The following is a 14,454-nucleotide window of genomic DNA, read 5'->3' as shown; positions in this document are numbered from 1 at the left end:
TTTTTTGGAGCGATTTGATGAAGGACTGGGCACCCTCTTCTGTACTCTGATGGTTCCCTAGCTGAGCTCTCATTTTCTTGTGTGTCTTCCCTGCTCGACTGAATTTCTTGGGGCTGGGAAATGCCGGTTGTCTGAGTTTTTGAGATCTTGGGTGTTTCGTCATCGAGAAGGATTGTGAATGTGTTTGTAAGCAGTGAAGAAGAAAGACAACAGTGTATGAGGAACGTGGCTCTGTGTTCCTGCTTTCTTAAACAACATTTAACTTTAGAACATTTTTTTGTTTTTAATAGGTCCATTTCAGTTACATCTTGTCACTTCCCCCAAAAGTGTCACATTGAGTATAGCTTCAAGGAGTCGGGAACATTTGTAGTGAGGTCAGTTTCTTCACACATGGGGTTGTGTCGTATGACTCCTCTTCAGTTATATTTCAAAAGGTGGCAGGTTGACATTTTTATTAAGTTCTGTGGTGTTCTATTAGTTACCTTCTTATAATTCATAATTCTGTTTTGGAAGAAATCCCTTTGAGAGTCAGAGAAAAGGAGTCAGCCTTAGACATCCATGGTGATACTACATTGCCTTTTATAGTTCTCTGTAGGGTTTCCCATATACAGTGAGTCAACAAATATTACTTATCTGAAGAGATACTTTAAGGTAAACATTTTATTATCAAATATATTTTTAATCCACTTGCTTTAATTGGATTTCATTGGCATATTTGTAAGACTCATCTCTGGGAGTTCAGGGATTTTTTTTCAGCCTAAAATTATAGCACTTATTTTTCAGCCAGAAACATTTTTTAGTGTATTTACGTGTTTGTATGATGTTGCTTCACATAGATAGCAGGACCATGTTGATGTGAACAGGATATTCATTTTGATGTGCCTATAAACCCTAAGCTTTGTCTTTCTTTAGTTAAACCAGGTTCTAGAGAAAACTTCAAGGATTCTAACCAAGTCCTAGGTTATACCACCAGAGACTATCTTGGGGGCCAGTCTGTTCCAGACTTCCCAGTGGGGGCTGCAGGTGGAGATCCCGAGAGGAGCTGGGGATATGGTGACCATGAAGTGGCCCCATGGGGATGAGGTTATAGTGGGTTATAGCCTCATGGGGATGAGGCTATAGGGCTCTAAATCTGATGTTTTTGGAAAGGCAGAACATTTAGATCTTTAGGTTTTTATTTTCTTGGCATTTCTGGATTCTCAAATCCTGGCAGCTAACTGGAAATATTTAGAAACATTACGCACCCCCTTCCGTTTGCTGCCCCTACCCCCGCAAAAGACACTTCTAGAATCTTCTTCTCTCAACAGGACTGTGACCACCTGTCATGGTCTCCATCACCTGACTCAGGCCCCAGTCATTCCCCCACCCCTGGGCCACCACGATTGCCACAGCTTTTCTCTGTGCCCCTGTTTCCCCCCGTCCCCACCAAGTCTGTTCTCAACACAGTGGCTCTTGGGGTTCTGCTGAGACCACGTGTCAGCTTTTGTTCTTTTTGTCCCACGAGCCTGCTGAGTACTGTGCCCAGGCTCTGGACTGTGGCTTTTCTAGGCTCCTGGAGCCAAAAACCAAATGTCAGGCTCACCTTCTGGTTCTTCTTCTGGATCGCAGTCTGACAAATACAGGCTTCCAAGTAACTCTCTGATGGCTTCAGAGAGATGGAGAGAGTGGGAGGTGGGAGAAGCAGGGCTGGCAGGCAGGTCTTCTCTGCACGGGCTCACCGGCTGCAGCCTTGGTGGCCACTGCCCCAAGCAGATCTCCTCCCTCTGATTTGCTCACGTTTACTTTCTGTTGGACAGTGCTGCTCTTACTGTTTGTTTCTGAGAGCCTTGGCACTCTGCTTAGTTTTTATTATTGCAAACTGTCTTATTTTAAATGATACATGTGTTTCCCTACTTGTAACTTTCCCATAGATGAGCATTTGGAAGGTCTTTTACTTCAGTCCTTAGCACTTGGTGCCCAGTGTATAGTAGGTACACAGCAGACTGGTGAATGGAAGCTCCCCTTTTGCTGAACTTTTCTACATGGCTTCCAAACCTTTCACCACTCTTCATGTCACCCAACACCCTGCTAGCTTACGGGGACATCTCTGAGCTGCCAAACTCAGACACTCTCCAGTTTTCTCTGAGCTCAAAGCTTGCAGATGGTAGGTGCTTGGTAAATTAAATGCATGATTTGTGCCTCTTGGGTTTTTTTTTTTTTTTTTTTTTTTTTTTTCCTGGTGCCTACTAGAGTTCTAGAAGAAACTGTTGCTAAGCTGCTGCTAAGTCGCTTCAGTCATGTCTGACTCTGTGCGACCCCATAGATGGCAGCCCACCAGGCTCCCCCGTCCCTGGGATTCTCCAGGCAAGAATACTGGAGTGGGTTGCCATTTCCTTCTCCAATGCATGAAAGTGAAAAGTGAAAGTGAAGTCACTCAGTTGTGTCCAACTCTTAGCGACCCCATGGACTGCAGCCTACCAGGCTCCTCCATCCATGGGATTTTCCAGGCAAGAGTACCGAAGTGGGGTGCCATTGCCTTAAAGTAAGCAAACATGAGCTCTTAGGGTTTTCAGCTTTCTTCAGGATGCATGTATTCCAAAGCAGTTTCTAGTGAATTTGGAATCACTGTCTCTATCATTCCCATCTGTTAGTAAGGGTAATCAAGAGCTGACGTAACTGATGTGCTTTATTTGGAGGATAAGCAATGAAAAAAGACATATTCCCCCTTTGTAGACTATGTTTGAGTCTGTTGACCATCCTCAGGTTCTTTGTACTTTGAAAATTGGGTGGATTTTCTTGTTCTGTCTGCAGTTGATACTAAGGGGAGAACACAAGACTGTGAATCTATTCATGAAATATGCTTTTAAAGTTATTCACTTTTTTTTTATGTTGCTGTATGTGAGAGAAAACAGAGGTAAAGAGAGAAACTAACTTATTTAGGCATGATTGTTAATTTTCTTTTTATTTTCTGTCTACTTATTGCTTTGGATAAATATACTGGAATACTGCCAAAAATTCAGGTGGCTGAATACTAATTTTGCTGAAATTAGATGGAACAGCCATCCCCTGCCAATTTTCTGTCTAAATTATGCAGAAATCTGACTCTTGCAAGACAGAAATCTGGTCAAAAATAGAGTCCTAATTTTCTATTTAGTCAGTAAGACCTTCAGCAGACTAATTGTTCTTGTTTAAGCTTTTCTTTTTCAGGTAGTGAAAGAAATCCAAGAAAAAGGAAATCCAGTCCAAGTTACTAGCCATTTCTCTCCTGTGACCCAAATGTAGATTTGTGGGGTTAAAGAACATGACATTCACAATTTGTCTGGTGCAGAGCAGCAGTGAGCCTCAGAAAACAATTAGTGCATCTTTCAGACATATGGTAGTTACTGAATAATTACTCAAATAATGGTCAGTAATGGAATACAAAGGGTTATCTCTTAGCTAATCCTCGAGTAATGGAATTGGTGTATCTCTGATTTTTCTCTTGGCCTTCCAGGGTTCAGAAGAATGAGACAAAAGTGATTATGGGAACTAGAGGGAGCCACTGGAGGCCGGCAAGGAAAAGGAGACCTTATCTGAAGCAATTAATCAAGAAACTCATATTGTGGGACAATTATTCAGAGCTAATTCTAAAATAGCTTCAGAGCCCCAGGTCTTGGGATATTTCTTCCAGAATTTTGTCAAGGTCATTTAGAGCACAGGGACAACCCTGCGTTAGAATAAAGGTTTGGTTAAAAGCATGTATACTCCCTGCCTAGAAGCCTGTGTGATGTAAAAGCATAGCGTCAATCATCAACTACTTAAATGTAGTTGTTGTTTTTTACTTTATTTTTATGGTGGCAAACTGCAAAATAGAATGAGGTACCATCCCAAGGGTAAACGTCCTTTCCTGATGCACTTGCTTTAAGTACGTTGGCCTCTGGCACGTGCCTGTTTGCTTCACCGTGTAAACTGGGAAAGGAGGGCTGATGTGCAAGTTCAGTGACTTCTTACATGTGTGTAATTTCATATAATAATTGATTTTCTATTGAGCGTGGTTGTGTTAAATCTGACTAGTCCTTTAGCATTTTTCCCTCGAGTGGCTAGAGAACTGTTATTTTCTCAGGAATCTGGTCTCAGCCAATATGTCACTTCCTCAGTGAATGTTTTGCCTAAAATAGCCCTTTCCCTCCCCAGACCTGTGATCCTGTTTTATGAACTTCTGAGCACCTAATCACTATGAAATATTGTTTATACTTATTAGTTGCCTATCCACTCTACCGACATGTAAAGTCTCTGGGAAGGGAAACCTCATCTTTTGTTTACTTAGGTCTGTGTGGCCTGCTGTATATTGATCATAATAAACATTTGCTGGGTAAAGGAAGGAAGGAATGAATGAATGAAATGGCCTTTATCTTGTGACACTCTCCTTACCCTACTGCCCTTCCGCTTTCACCTCCGCCACCACTGTTTTTTTGGCCATTCATGGGCAGGTGCATGGCTAGCAGGAAGGACATTTGGGTTGTGCATGTTTCTGAGTCCAAACATGGGGACACCCTGCCTTCTTATTTCAACTCAGACTGTCGACAGGTGTGCTTTATCAGTCTATTTCTTGCCATGCTTCTCGCATTTTTGGCTTGTTGTTGGTGATTCTGCTCTCCAAAGTGGCCCCCAGGCAGGATGCTGGCTGGCGATCCCGAATGCAAGAAGGCTGTGCTGTGCTATATGGTGAGAACAGAGCAGCTCCATGCAGTCGTGGTTACAGAGCCATTGGCAGTGAGCTCACTGTGAGTGAATCCACATATATATTAAATGAGATGCCTTTAGACAGAAACACACATGAAACAAGATTACATATTGATCTGCTGTCAGAAATGTGACCAGAGCCTCTGAGGAACCTAGCCTTGTATTTCCTCTGGGAAGAGTGGTTCAGTTTTCACTAATTTAGTATTTGCAGCCCCTTTGTAGAACATAACCACCATGGATCACACAAATCTACTGTTCGTGTGAACACATAGTTAACATGTTGCTATGTGGCAAGCTACCTCAGGGATCAGTGGCTTAAAATTACAACTGTTTACTCACTCACAATTCTGCGAGTTGGCATTTGGGGTTGGCTCAGCAGTGCGGTTCTTCTGCTGGGCATGGATATACTTTTGCCATCAGCTGGTGATCAGTGGCCTCCTTTGTATGTCTGACGAGTGTGACCGGGGCTCTGAGCGATGCGTTTCTCACCTCCCAGAGTCTAACCGAGGCTCATTCGCACTAGGGGTTTGCAGGTCTCCCAGGAGCAGCAGGAGGGCAGGCCCTAGTCTGCAAGTGGTTTTCAGTCCTCCACTTGTGTCACTGTTGCCAACTCTGATTCATCAGCCAGAGCAAGTCACGCAGCCACCCAGATCAAGTAGGCTCCACATCCTGCCAAGACCTAGAGTCACCCATAGAAAGGGCATTGGGGCAGGGAGGAAGGGGTCCCTCTGATACTCAGAAGCCAAAGAGGCAGTGCTGACTATTGCCTGGAGTGGGCAAGAAAGGAAACAGAAATTCAGAAAGACTAAGCAACCACACCACCAGTGGTGGGCAAAGGCAAGTCACACATGTCTGCATGATGGCAGAGTTTCTGTTCTCTATCTCTTCCCTTCTGATAGACCACTGGCTGATTTGCCTTGTTTGACTAGCTCTGGGGATGGAGAATCAGCAGTAAGATTAGCCTCATTGCTACAGGAGAGCAACAACTGCCGTCATCTTTCTTGGAAAGGATTCCATACCCTGTGCATAGTCTTACTGTTGTGAGTATAAGAATGTCCTGGTGGGAGTGACTTGTGAATGTGTGGGGCTCGATCTTGGATTTGATCTGCACGAAAGGCTTACATCCTGGGATATGGAATCTTAGTTGTAATAGAATTTATTCTGAAAGACTTAAAGGCAGATGATTAAAATATTAGAGATATTGACGTTGTCTGAAGAGATCTCCTTGTATTTATTTCTTTCAAAAAAAAATGCACAATATCGCCATAGCTAGGCCCTATTATGCTGTTGTAATCATAGCTGCACCAAGAAGGTGATTAACGATAGCAATTTATTGTATCTGAGGAGGAGAGAAAATAGGAGATGTTGTCGTTATCATAAATCATATCATAAATAACCCAGAAGAAGCACTCAGAGCGCCCGTGTGGTGTCAGCAGCCAGCCCTCTCAGGCATGCTCGCCCAGGGTGTAGCCATAGAAACCCCAAAGTCATACTGTTATCTTGGCCTCGCTGCAGTTATGTGATACAACACTATTAACATATAGATTAGGCCATTTATAATACCAGGTGTCATTTGAGGTTGGCCTGCTTATATAGCATTTTAGTTTTTTATTGTACCAAATGTTAGTGAAAAAAATGCTTTTCTGCAGGTCAGTGTATATATAGGTATTTGTAATGCATCAGCTTCACTCTGCTGTTAATTTATTGTGTTATTGATTGGTTGTACTGTATGAATTGTCATGGCCTAATTGTCTTGTCTTTGCTAGTAATTTCATTTCTTTTTCAGGTAAATAGCTTGGTTTTGAAAATACCTACCCACTCATACATGTTGAGCTGTGTTTTAAAGGGTCTAATTTCAGTCACGTTATAGATAAGACAATTTTTAAAGTATCTTGTGAAGAGACAGATGGGATGCAGAAAAATTTTTTGGCCTCATTTGGAACTAAGAGAGAAAATGTTGGCTGGACTGGGTGGTTTTAATGCTGCTGCTCTTCCTGCATTTCCAGGTGTCCCATGTCTGCCTGTCATTCTCCAGCTGCCCAAGGTCTTTGTCCTCGCCCCACAGCATCCTGCTAGAGCCTGGCCCTCCTCAGAGCACCCTGGGTACCAGACCCTCTCGATCCTCAGCATTCTATCAAATTGCTTCACTGAAGTTTCACTTACTCAGAGTCTCCTTACCTCAAAAAGTAGGGTAGACTCAATCATTTGTCAGGTTTACAGTCTTAAAAATATTCTGGCAGCAGCATTTTTAAAAATACAGCCCTTATCCAAGACATGAATCAAGTGGTCAGAATGCCAAGCTCTGAGGCATGTGATCAGAGAGATATTAGGAGCAGAAAGGGCTCTGTCCTGCCCTATAGAGCACCCCCCTGCATGTGGAGATGGCCCTAATATTAGAAATCTTCAGTTCTTCGAAGCAGGAGTCAGATGTCAATCTTATATTTTGCAGATGGGGAGACTCAGGTCTGAGAAAGTCAGTGGGCTGTGCTAGGTCAAGTTGTGGCTCTGGAAACAGGCCCCAGAGGCAGTTTCCATCAAGCTTCCTCTCTGGTGGGCCTTGGGGTTTCTGTTCCCATGTCCCTGGATGTGACAGCTTGTGTACCGTATGCCAGTGCCTGCCACGGCACTTGAATCAGTGGCCACACAATGTGGTGGCTTCTTCAGGATAGGAAGTCATGTCTCATTTGACTGTGTGTTCCTAGGGCCTAACATGCTCTACTGGTGTTTACAAGGCACTTGAAATGAATAAATGAGTGATGAGTAAGGAGTGAATGAATGAATGTAAGTAGTTTTAAGTCACTCCAACTGGTTGTAATAAACATAATATATAGAAAGATGTTTTCTGAAAAGCATCCATTTTAAATCTTTTCATATCTATTATGAAAACATTAGTATGCATAATCTAATTAGTGGGAAAGTTTCTGTCATTGTTGCTAGAAATTAATTTCTGCATGTACATTTCTGAAAAACTACATGAAATCTAGTTTTAAGTACATTTAGTTTTTGGTGAGATGGACAGGTAGCATTTTATTGTCCTTATAAAGTTCAGAAGCACAAGTATATTTTCTGCTTGAAATCATGCATCTGTATAGTTAATGAGATAAAAACCTTTCATGCCCATGCAAACAATTTCCTAACATCCATCATCTTTTAAGATTATAGTATTTCTTTAAAGGCATTTATTATTCTGGTTTAAAAGATTTTTCTTAAAAAAAAAAAAGATATTCTGAATCAATATTTTTAATAACTTAGAAGTGTGTTAGTCATTCAGTCATGTTAGGCTCTTGTGACTCTGTGGACTGTAGCCTGCCAGCCTCCTCTGCCCATGGAATTCCCAGGCAAGAATACTGAAGTGGGTAACCATGCCCTACTCCAGGGCATCTTCCCAAACCAGGGATGGAACCCTGGTCTCCTGCATTGGCAGGCGGGTTCTTTACCACTGAGTCACCTGGGGAGCAGGTACCCTTGCACATGTTAGACCAAAAAGGAGGCTGCAGAGAAGTTTGGTGGAGAAGCATGTTTTGCTCGTCACTCCCGTGGGAAATGTAGGAAGTGTGGATTATTTATTTGTGTCATCAGTGAAGGAAGTTGGAGTGGTATTTGTAGTGTCTCCCCGACTCCTCTTAATATCTATGGAATTTTTTAAACAATGGACATCAATATAGATCCATTTGTTTTCTTACATATCATTAAAAGAATCTGACAGTTGTTCTGCATTAGCAAAATATTGATTTGGTAAGTATGGGTAAAAGCTATTTGTGAGTAATTTGTAGCACTTAGAACTTTTCTATCAGTTTGAAATTATTTCAAGTTGAAAAATTTTCACTTGACTTGAGATCATTGATTGTTTAAAGAGATTAACTCCATCTTTTTCTGCATGTTGTAATCTTCTGCTACCAATTAAAAATATTTTAAGTGATATTTCTAACTGTGCAGATAAATTTGTGCTGAATCATTCATATGGTGCCTGCTGCTGCTGCTGCTAAGTCGCTTCAGTCGTGTCCGACTCTGTGCCACCCCACAGACGGCAGCCCACCAGGCTCCCCCGTCCCTGGGATTCTCCAGGCAAGAACACTGGAGTGGGTTGCCATTTCCTTCTCCAATGCATGAAAGTGAAAAGTGGAAGTGAAGTCCCTCAGTCATGTCCGACTCTAGCAATCCCATGGACTGCAGCCCACCAGGATCCTCCATCCATGGGATTTTCCGGTCAAGAGTACTGGAGTGGGGTGCCATTGCCTTCTCCATATGTTGCCTATTGTTCCCTTTTTGACAAATGAAAAAGTATTGTTATATATGGACAACGTTTGACAGAATGAGAAGTTACTTCTTAATATGTCAGGTTTTTACTTAGATTGGATTATAGTGTTCACACATTTTAGTGAATTTATATGAAGAGTAAGGTTCTTGGTAGAGTAGACATGAATCTCTCCCAGTAATTTAACATTAAAGAAAAAAATACGGGTTCCTACCCTGGTTTCTGCGTTGTTCTTCATATGTCATCTTTTTTAATGGCCTTTTTTTCCTCTTAGAAGTGTAGGACTTACATCATAATTTATGGGAGCCCTTGATGGATGACAGTGCTAGCAGTCAGTTATAACACACGTCGGCATTTTGAGTAAACCCTCTCACAGACAAGAATCCGATCAACAGTCATCACTGTTACCTTTAGCCAAATCTTAGCATAAGCAGGAAGGGAGACACCAGTTTTGTAAATAATTCTTAACCGTACCTTTGGCAGCATGACCGTAACACTTGTGCAGAACTAACCTCCTTGAGTAAAATTTCTGTTACCCTTCCAGAGTCTCCCCGGCAGCTCCAGACCGCTCTCACCGCAGGATAGTTGTTAGGGCAGATGGCTGCAGTGGTGGCCACTTGACCTGTAGCTGCTGACTCCAGCCGTGCCCTGTTACGTGGTCTTACAGAGATTATAGTGAGGAGAGCTGGTTTTTTTTAAATCTTCTCAAAAAGGATTGTAAAGTCAATTTTAAAAGGTATATCTCTATTATTGGTCATTGTTATTATTTAGTAGTTTGAATACTTACCCAACTCTAATTAGCAATTATTTTTCACTGTCCTCACAAGATAAGCAATACTAGGGTGTCCCCATCTTCTGGATCAAGGACCTGAAGCACTGAGAAGTCAAAAAGAACTTATTTTAAATGTCACAGTAATTTTCCTTGAACTGTTTCTTCCCCCCAATATTTGTTTGTCACATGAATACGGAAGAGTCTTTCCCTCTATTTTAAACATTTTTAAACAGTAGAAAGTGAGTTCTCAGTTCTCTGGAAATAATCTTTAAAATACTTCTCATATCAAGTAACATCACCTGTTTGACTTTAGAGCACAGCTTCTGTTCTTGTATCTATATTTGTGTTATATTAGAAAGAGTTGTGACTCAAATTTTTTATACTATTTTTTATACCTTTGTGTAGTAACATGTCAAAAGATCAGGTATCTTGTAATATTAAACTTCTGTTAACCGAATTATATGCTATTTTATAATACAGCTGTTTTCATGGATAAGTATAGGAAAATGCTAAAAACCACTTTTAGGGTATTTTCCAGATTTTTTGTGAATTGTGCTCATTACACTCATACACACAATGAGTACTTCATTGCCATTCACCTGTATTCAAGCCGAAATTAACCTGCAAGAGGGGGTTTGGGTGACAGTAGAGAATAAACCATTCAGTAGCTATTATATATTTATCTTATTCCAAACTCTTAGACCACAGAATTAAAATAACTCATGTAATAGAAAACCAGACACTAATTATGCAGAATCATCAGTTAAGTCTGTTTGAACAAGCATAAGCTAAATCAGTTGTATTCATTTGTTTGAACTTTGTAATATTTAAAAAATAAAATATATTTGCTCAAGTGGAAAACTTTCAATACCAGAAGAATGGATAAATAAGCATGGTACATTTTTACAACAGTGAAAATGAACTGACTACAGCTACCTGCATGGACATAAGAGATGCCCAGAAACATAATGTTAGGGGGGAAAAAAAGCTGAAAGGTATTGTAGTATGATACCACTTACATAAAGTTCAAAAACAAGTCACTGCATACAAAAGTGGTAAAACTGTACAGGAAACAAGGGAAGGATAGTAAAAAGAAGAGGAGTTACCTGGAATGGGGCGGAGAGGAGAGGGGAGAGCATCCATCAGAAAGTAACCAAGGGGCGTCTCGATGGCGCTGCTAGGGTTGTCTTCTTGAAGTTGGGTGGTGGTTTTACAGGTATTCATTCATCGTTATGCTTTATGCCTTGCATGCAGTCACACTCTCTGTTATGTATCTGTTTCTAATTCAGAAAACTGTTATAAATATTTTCACACTTTCCTGTTCTTATTAAAGCTTAAGTCTTTCTCTTCCAGCAAAATCCCCTCTTCCATTTTGATTAATTTTGATGCCACCATTGACGCTTTCTTATAAAATCTTTAAGCACAAAATATTTGTAAATTAAATTAATAAAAAGAAGCATTTGTGTTTTTAAGTATTTTTATAATTCATTTATATTCCTCTAAACCACATAAAACTTCTAGATGCATACAAGTTATTAGGGACTTGAAATAAAAAAAAAGAAAATTAAACATTAAAAATAAAATAACAGAACTGGAATGATCCTCTCTAGCTTGTGGAGACCCACTTTGGATCAAGCATTATGTTAAAAAATTTTTTTCACTTAAATGTAAGCAGCCATCATAAATTTTTCTAATACTTTCTGAGGTTCTTATACAGTTTCCTTGTGGCCCCCTCCATCTCTGTGTCATCTGTTCTTTCATCCTGTACTTCTCCATTCGCAGTCTCCAAATACCCAAAATGCTCCCTCATTCGTCAGGTCTTTTCCAGGTCTTTGACACGGAGGTAGTCTGTTTCTCCTTTGAGCTGCTATGAGGCTTTGTCTTATGGTCCTGATCACTTTCTACAGGCAGTCCACCTACATGGTGTCTCCTGCTGAACTGTAAGGGCTTTTAGGTCGTGGTTTATTCCTGACTTCCTCCAGCAGCCCTTTCAGCCTTTATCATCGTGCATGGTAAATGCTTGGTTAATATGTGCAGAAGGAAAGAATCTGACCCCACAACAACTTGGTCAGGTTGGCAGGGCAGGTGACATTAGCCCCTTTTGAGAGGTCAGAAAACAGCCTCCAAGAGGTTGAGAGACTGCCTCAGGCCCATTGCTCTGCGATGCCTGAATGCCTGTGGAAACACCGTATCTCTAAGGCCAAGCCAAGTGTCTTCCATATCGCCACACTACTTCTCAAAGTGGCTGTCCCTAAGTCAGCAGACGGGAGGAAGAAGTAGCATATGAACTATTAAAAAGTATTCTTTTCTGTCATTTCTGAGGTTAGTAGTTTACATGCTAGCCTATCTCTTGGTTTTTAGAAGGATGTGTGTTGGGGGGGCATGTACACAAGAGGAAGAGAACAAAAAGAGAAAGGGAAAAGTCAAGTTGGGAAAAGAATTAAGGAAGCAGAGGGCAAACAAGAAATCTTTAGCAGACTTCAGATCCTGCATTTAGGGCCACGTTGCTCAAAAGGAAAACAGTTCGTGTGTCTCCTGTCGCTGGTTGCCACTCCTCAAAGACGGCATGCGTGTTTGGAAGGTCCTAGAAAACTTAACAGCTCTACTCTCTAACAACTGTCAATAATTTCCTTTATTTCCTAGAAATCATGTTTGAAGCATTGGTTTTTTTCCCCCCTTAGGGTATTTTTTTAAATATATATATCCTAATAACACTTCTTTTTTCTTCCTTCCCCAGAAGAAGAAGAAGAGCAGGTGCCCACAGATGGAGGCACGTCAGCCGAAGCCATGCAGGTTCCCCTGGAAGAAGATGACGAGCTGGAGGAGGAGGAGATTATTAATGATGAGAACTTCTTGGGTAAGAGGCCTCTGGACAGTCCGGAAGCTGAAGAAATGCCCGCGATGAAGCGGCCACGCCTGCTAAGCACCAAGGGGGACGCCCTGGACGTGGTGTTACTGGAGGCTCGAGAGCCACTCAGCTCGCTGAACCCCCAGAAGATCCCTCCCATGCTGTCCCCCGTCCACACCCAGGACAGCACGGACCCAGCTCCTCCATCACCAGAGCCGCCAATGTTAGCTCCGGTGGCAAAATCACAGATGCCAACCACAAAACCATTGGAAGCAAAGTCGTTTACACCCAAAACAAAGACTAAAACCAGTTCTCCAGGACAGAAGACGAAATCACCCAAAATGATTCCGTCACCAGCCATGGTTGGAAGTCCTATTCGGTCTCCAAAAACCATATCCAAAGAAAAGAAATCTCCTGGACGTTCCAAGAGCCCCAAGAGCCCTAAGAGCCCCAAGGTCATGAGTCACATTCCCCAAGTACCTGTCAGACCTGACACACCCAACAGGACTCCTTCAGCCACAATAAGTGAGAAAATCAGTAAAGAGACTGTTCAGGTGAAACAGATACAGACACTGCCTGATGCTGGGAGACTGAACAGTGAGAGTCAGCTCAGAAAGGCTGTCGTCACCGACAAGACCATCGACGACTCCATTGATGCTGTGATCGCACGGGCTTGTGCGGAACGCGAGCCCGATCCTTTCGAGTTCTCTTCTGGGTCTGAATCAGAAGGAGACATTTTTACCAGCCCTAAGAGAATTTCAGGTTCAGACTCTGCTACCCCCAAAGCCTCCACCTCCTCCAATAATTTCCCCAAGTCTGGGTCCACCCCTCTGCCTCTTTCAGGCGGAACTTCAAGTTCGGACAATTCGTGGACAATGGACGCATCCATCGACGAGGTGGTTCGGAAGGCCAAGATGGGGACCCCTCCCAGCATGCCCCCCAGCTTCCCTTACATTTCCTCCCCTTCGGTCTCTCCTCCCACCCCCGAGCCCGCGCACAAGGTGTATGAGGAGAAACCCAAACCGCCGGCCTCCTTGGACGTTAAAAAGAAGTTGAAAAAGGAACTGAAGACGAAGATGAAGAAGAAAGAGAAGCAGCGAGATAAGGAGAGGGACCGGGACAAAAGCAAGGAGAAAAGCAAAGAGAAGGAGAAAGGGAAGGAGAAGGAGAAAGACAGGGAGGCCAGCAAAGAGGCCAAGTATCCCTGGAAGGACTTTCTCAAAGACGAAGAGGCCGATCCCTACAAGTTTAAGATAAAAGAGTTCGAAGATGTGGATCCAAAAGCCAGGTTGAAAGATGGGATTGTGAGGAAGGAAAAGGAGAAGCACAAAGACAAGAAAAAAGACCGAGAAAAGGGCAAAAAGGACAAAGAGAAGCGGGACAAAGAGAAAGTGAAAGAGAAAGGCCGCGAGGAGAAGCTGAAGGCCCCCCCAGCCCCGCTGGTCCTGCCCCCCAAGGACGTGGCGCTGCCCCTGTTCAGCCCCGCGGCCGCCATGCGCATCACGGCCGTGCTGCCCTCCCTGACGCCTGTGCTCCCCGAGAAGCTCTTTGAGGAGAAGGAGAAGCCCAAGGAGAAGGAGAGGAAGAAGGACAAAAAGGAGAAGAAGAAAAAGAAAGAGAAAGAAAAAGAGAAAGAGAAGAAGGAAAAGGAGAGGGAGAAAGAGAAGCGCGAGAGAGAGAAGAGGGAGAAGGAGAAGGAGAGACACAAGCATGAGAAAGTAAGCACTCTACCTTTGGGGCCCCGTTTGAACCCTGTCCTGGTGGAAAGTGCAGGTAGAGCCAGCAGCGGTCTGTCTGTTCTGGATGTAAATCACCCACGGCTTAACTGGAAGCTGGTCTGTAATGTGTTTACAAAATTTAATTTTAATTCTCAAACCC

At 42.6% G+C, this 14,454-nt stretch overlaps 1 protein-coding gene across 4 annotated transcripts in view; it reads left to right on the top strand.

Moving 5' to 3' along the window:
- TAF3 (TATA-box binding protein associated factor 3) overlaps nucleotides 1-14,454 on the top strand; it is a 122,362-nt gene that overhangs the window by 75,100 nt on the left and 32,808 nt on the right. For 3 of the 4 annotated variants that reach the window (XM_006078059.3, XM_044928255.2, XM_044928256.1), the window contains exon 3: nucleotides 12,466-14,294. In XM_006078059.3, coding sequence (XP_006078121.2) covers nucleotides 12,466-14,294 — 1,829 coding nt within the window. The remainder of the gene's footprint in view (nucleotides 1-12,465; nucleotides 14,295-14,454) is intronic. The other variant, XM_025264493.2, reaches the window with a different exon arrangement.

Source organism: Bubalus bubalis, chromosome 14, assembly GCF_019923935.1.
Source record: "Bubalus bubalis isolate 160015118507 breed Murrah chromosome 14, NDDB_SH_1, whole genome shotgun sequence".
NCBI lineage: Eukaryota > Metazoa > Chordata > Mammalia > Artiodactyla > Bovidae > Bubalus > Bubalus bubalis.
The sequence above is the reverse complement of the archived record's forward strand: the minus strand, read 5'-3'. Positions and strand labels throughout refer to the sequence as shown.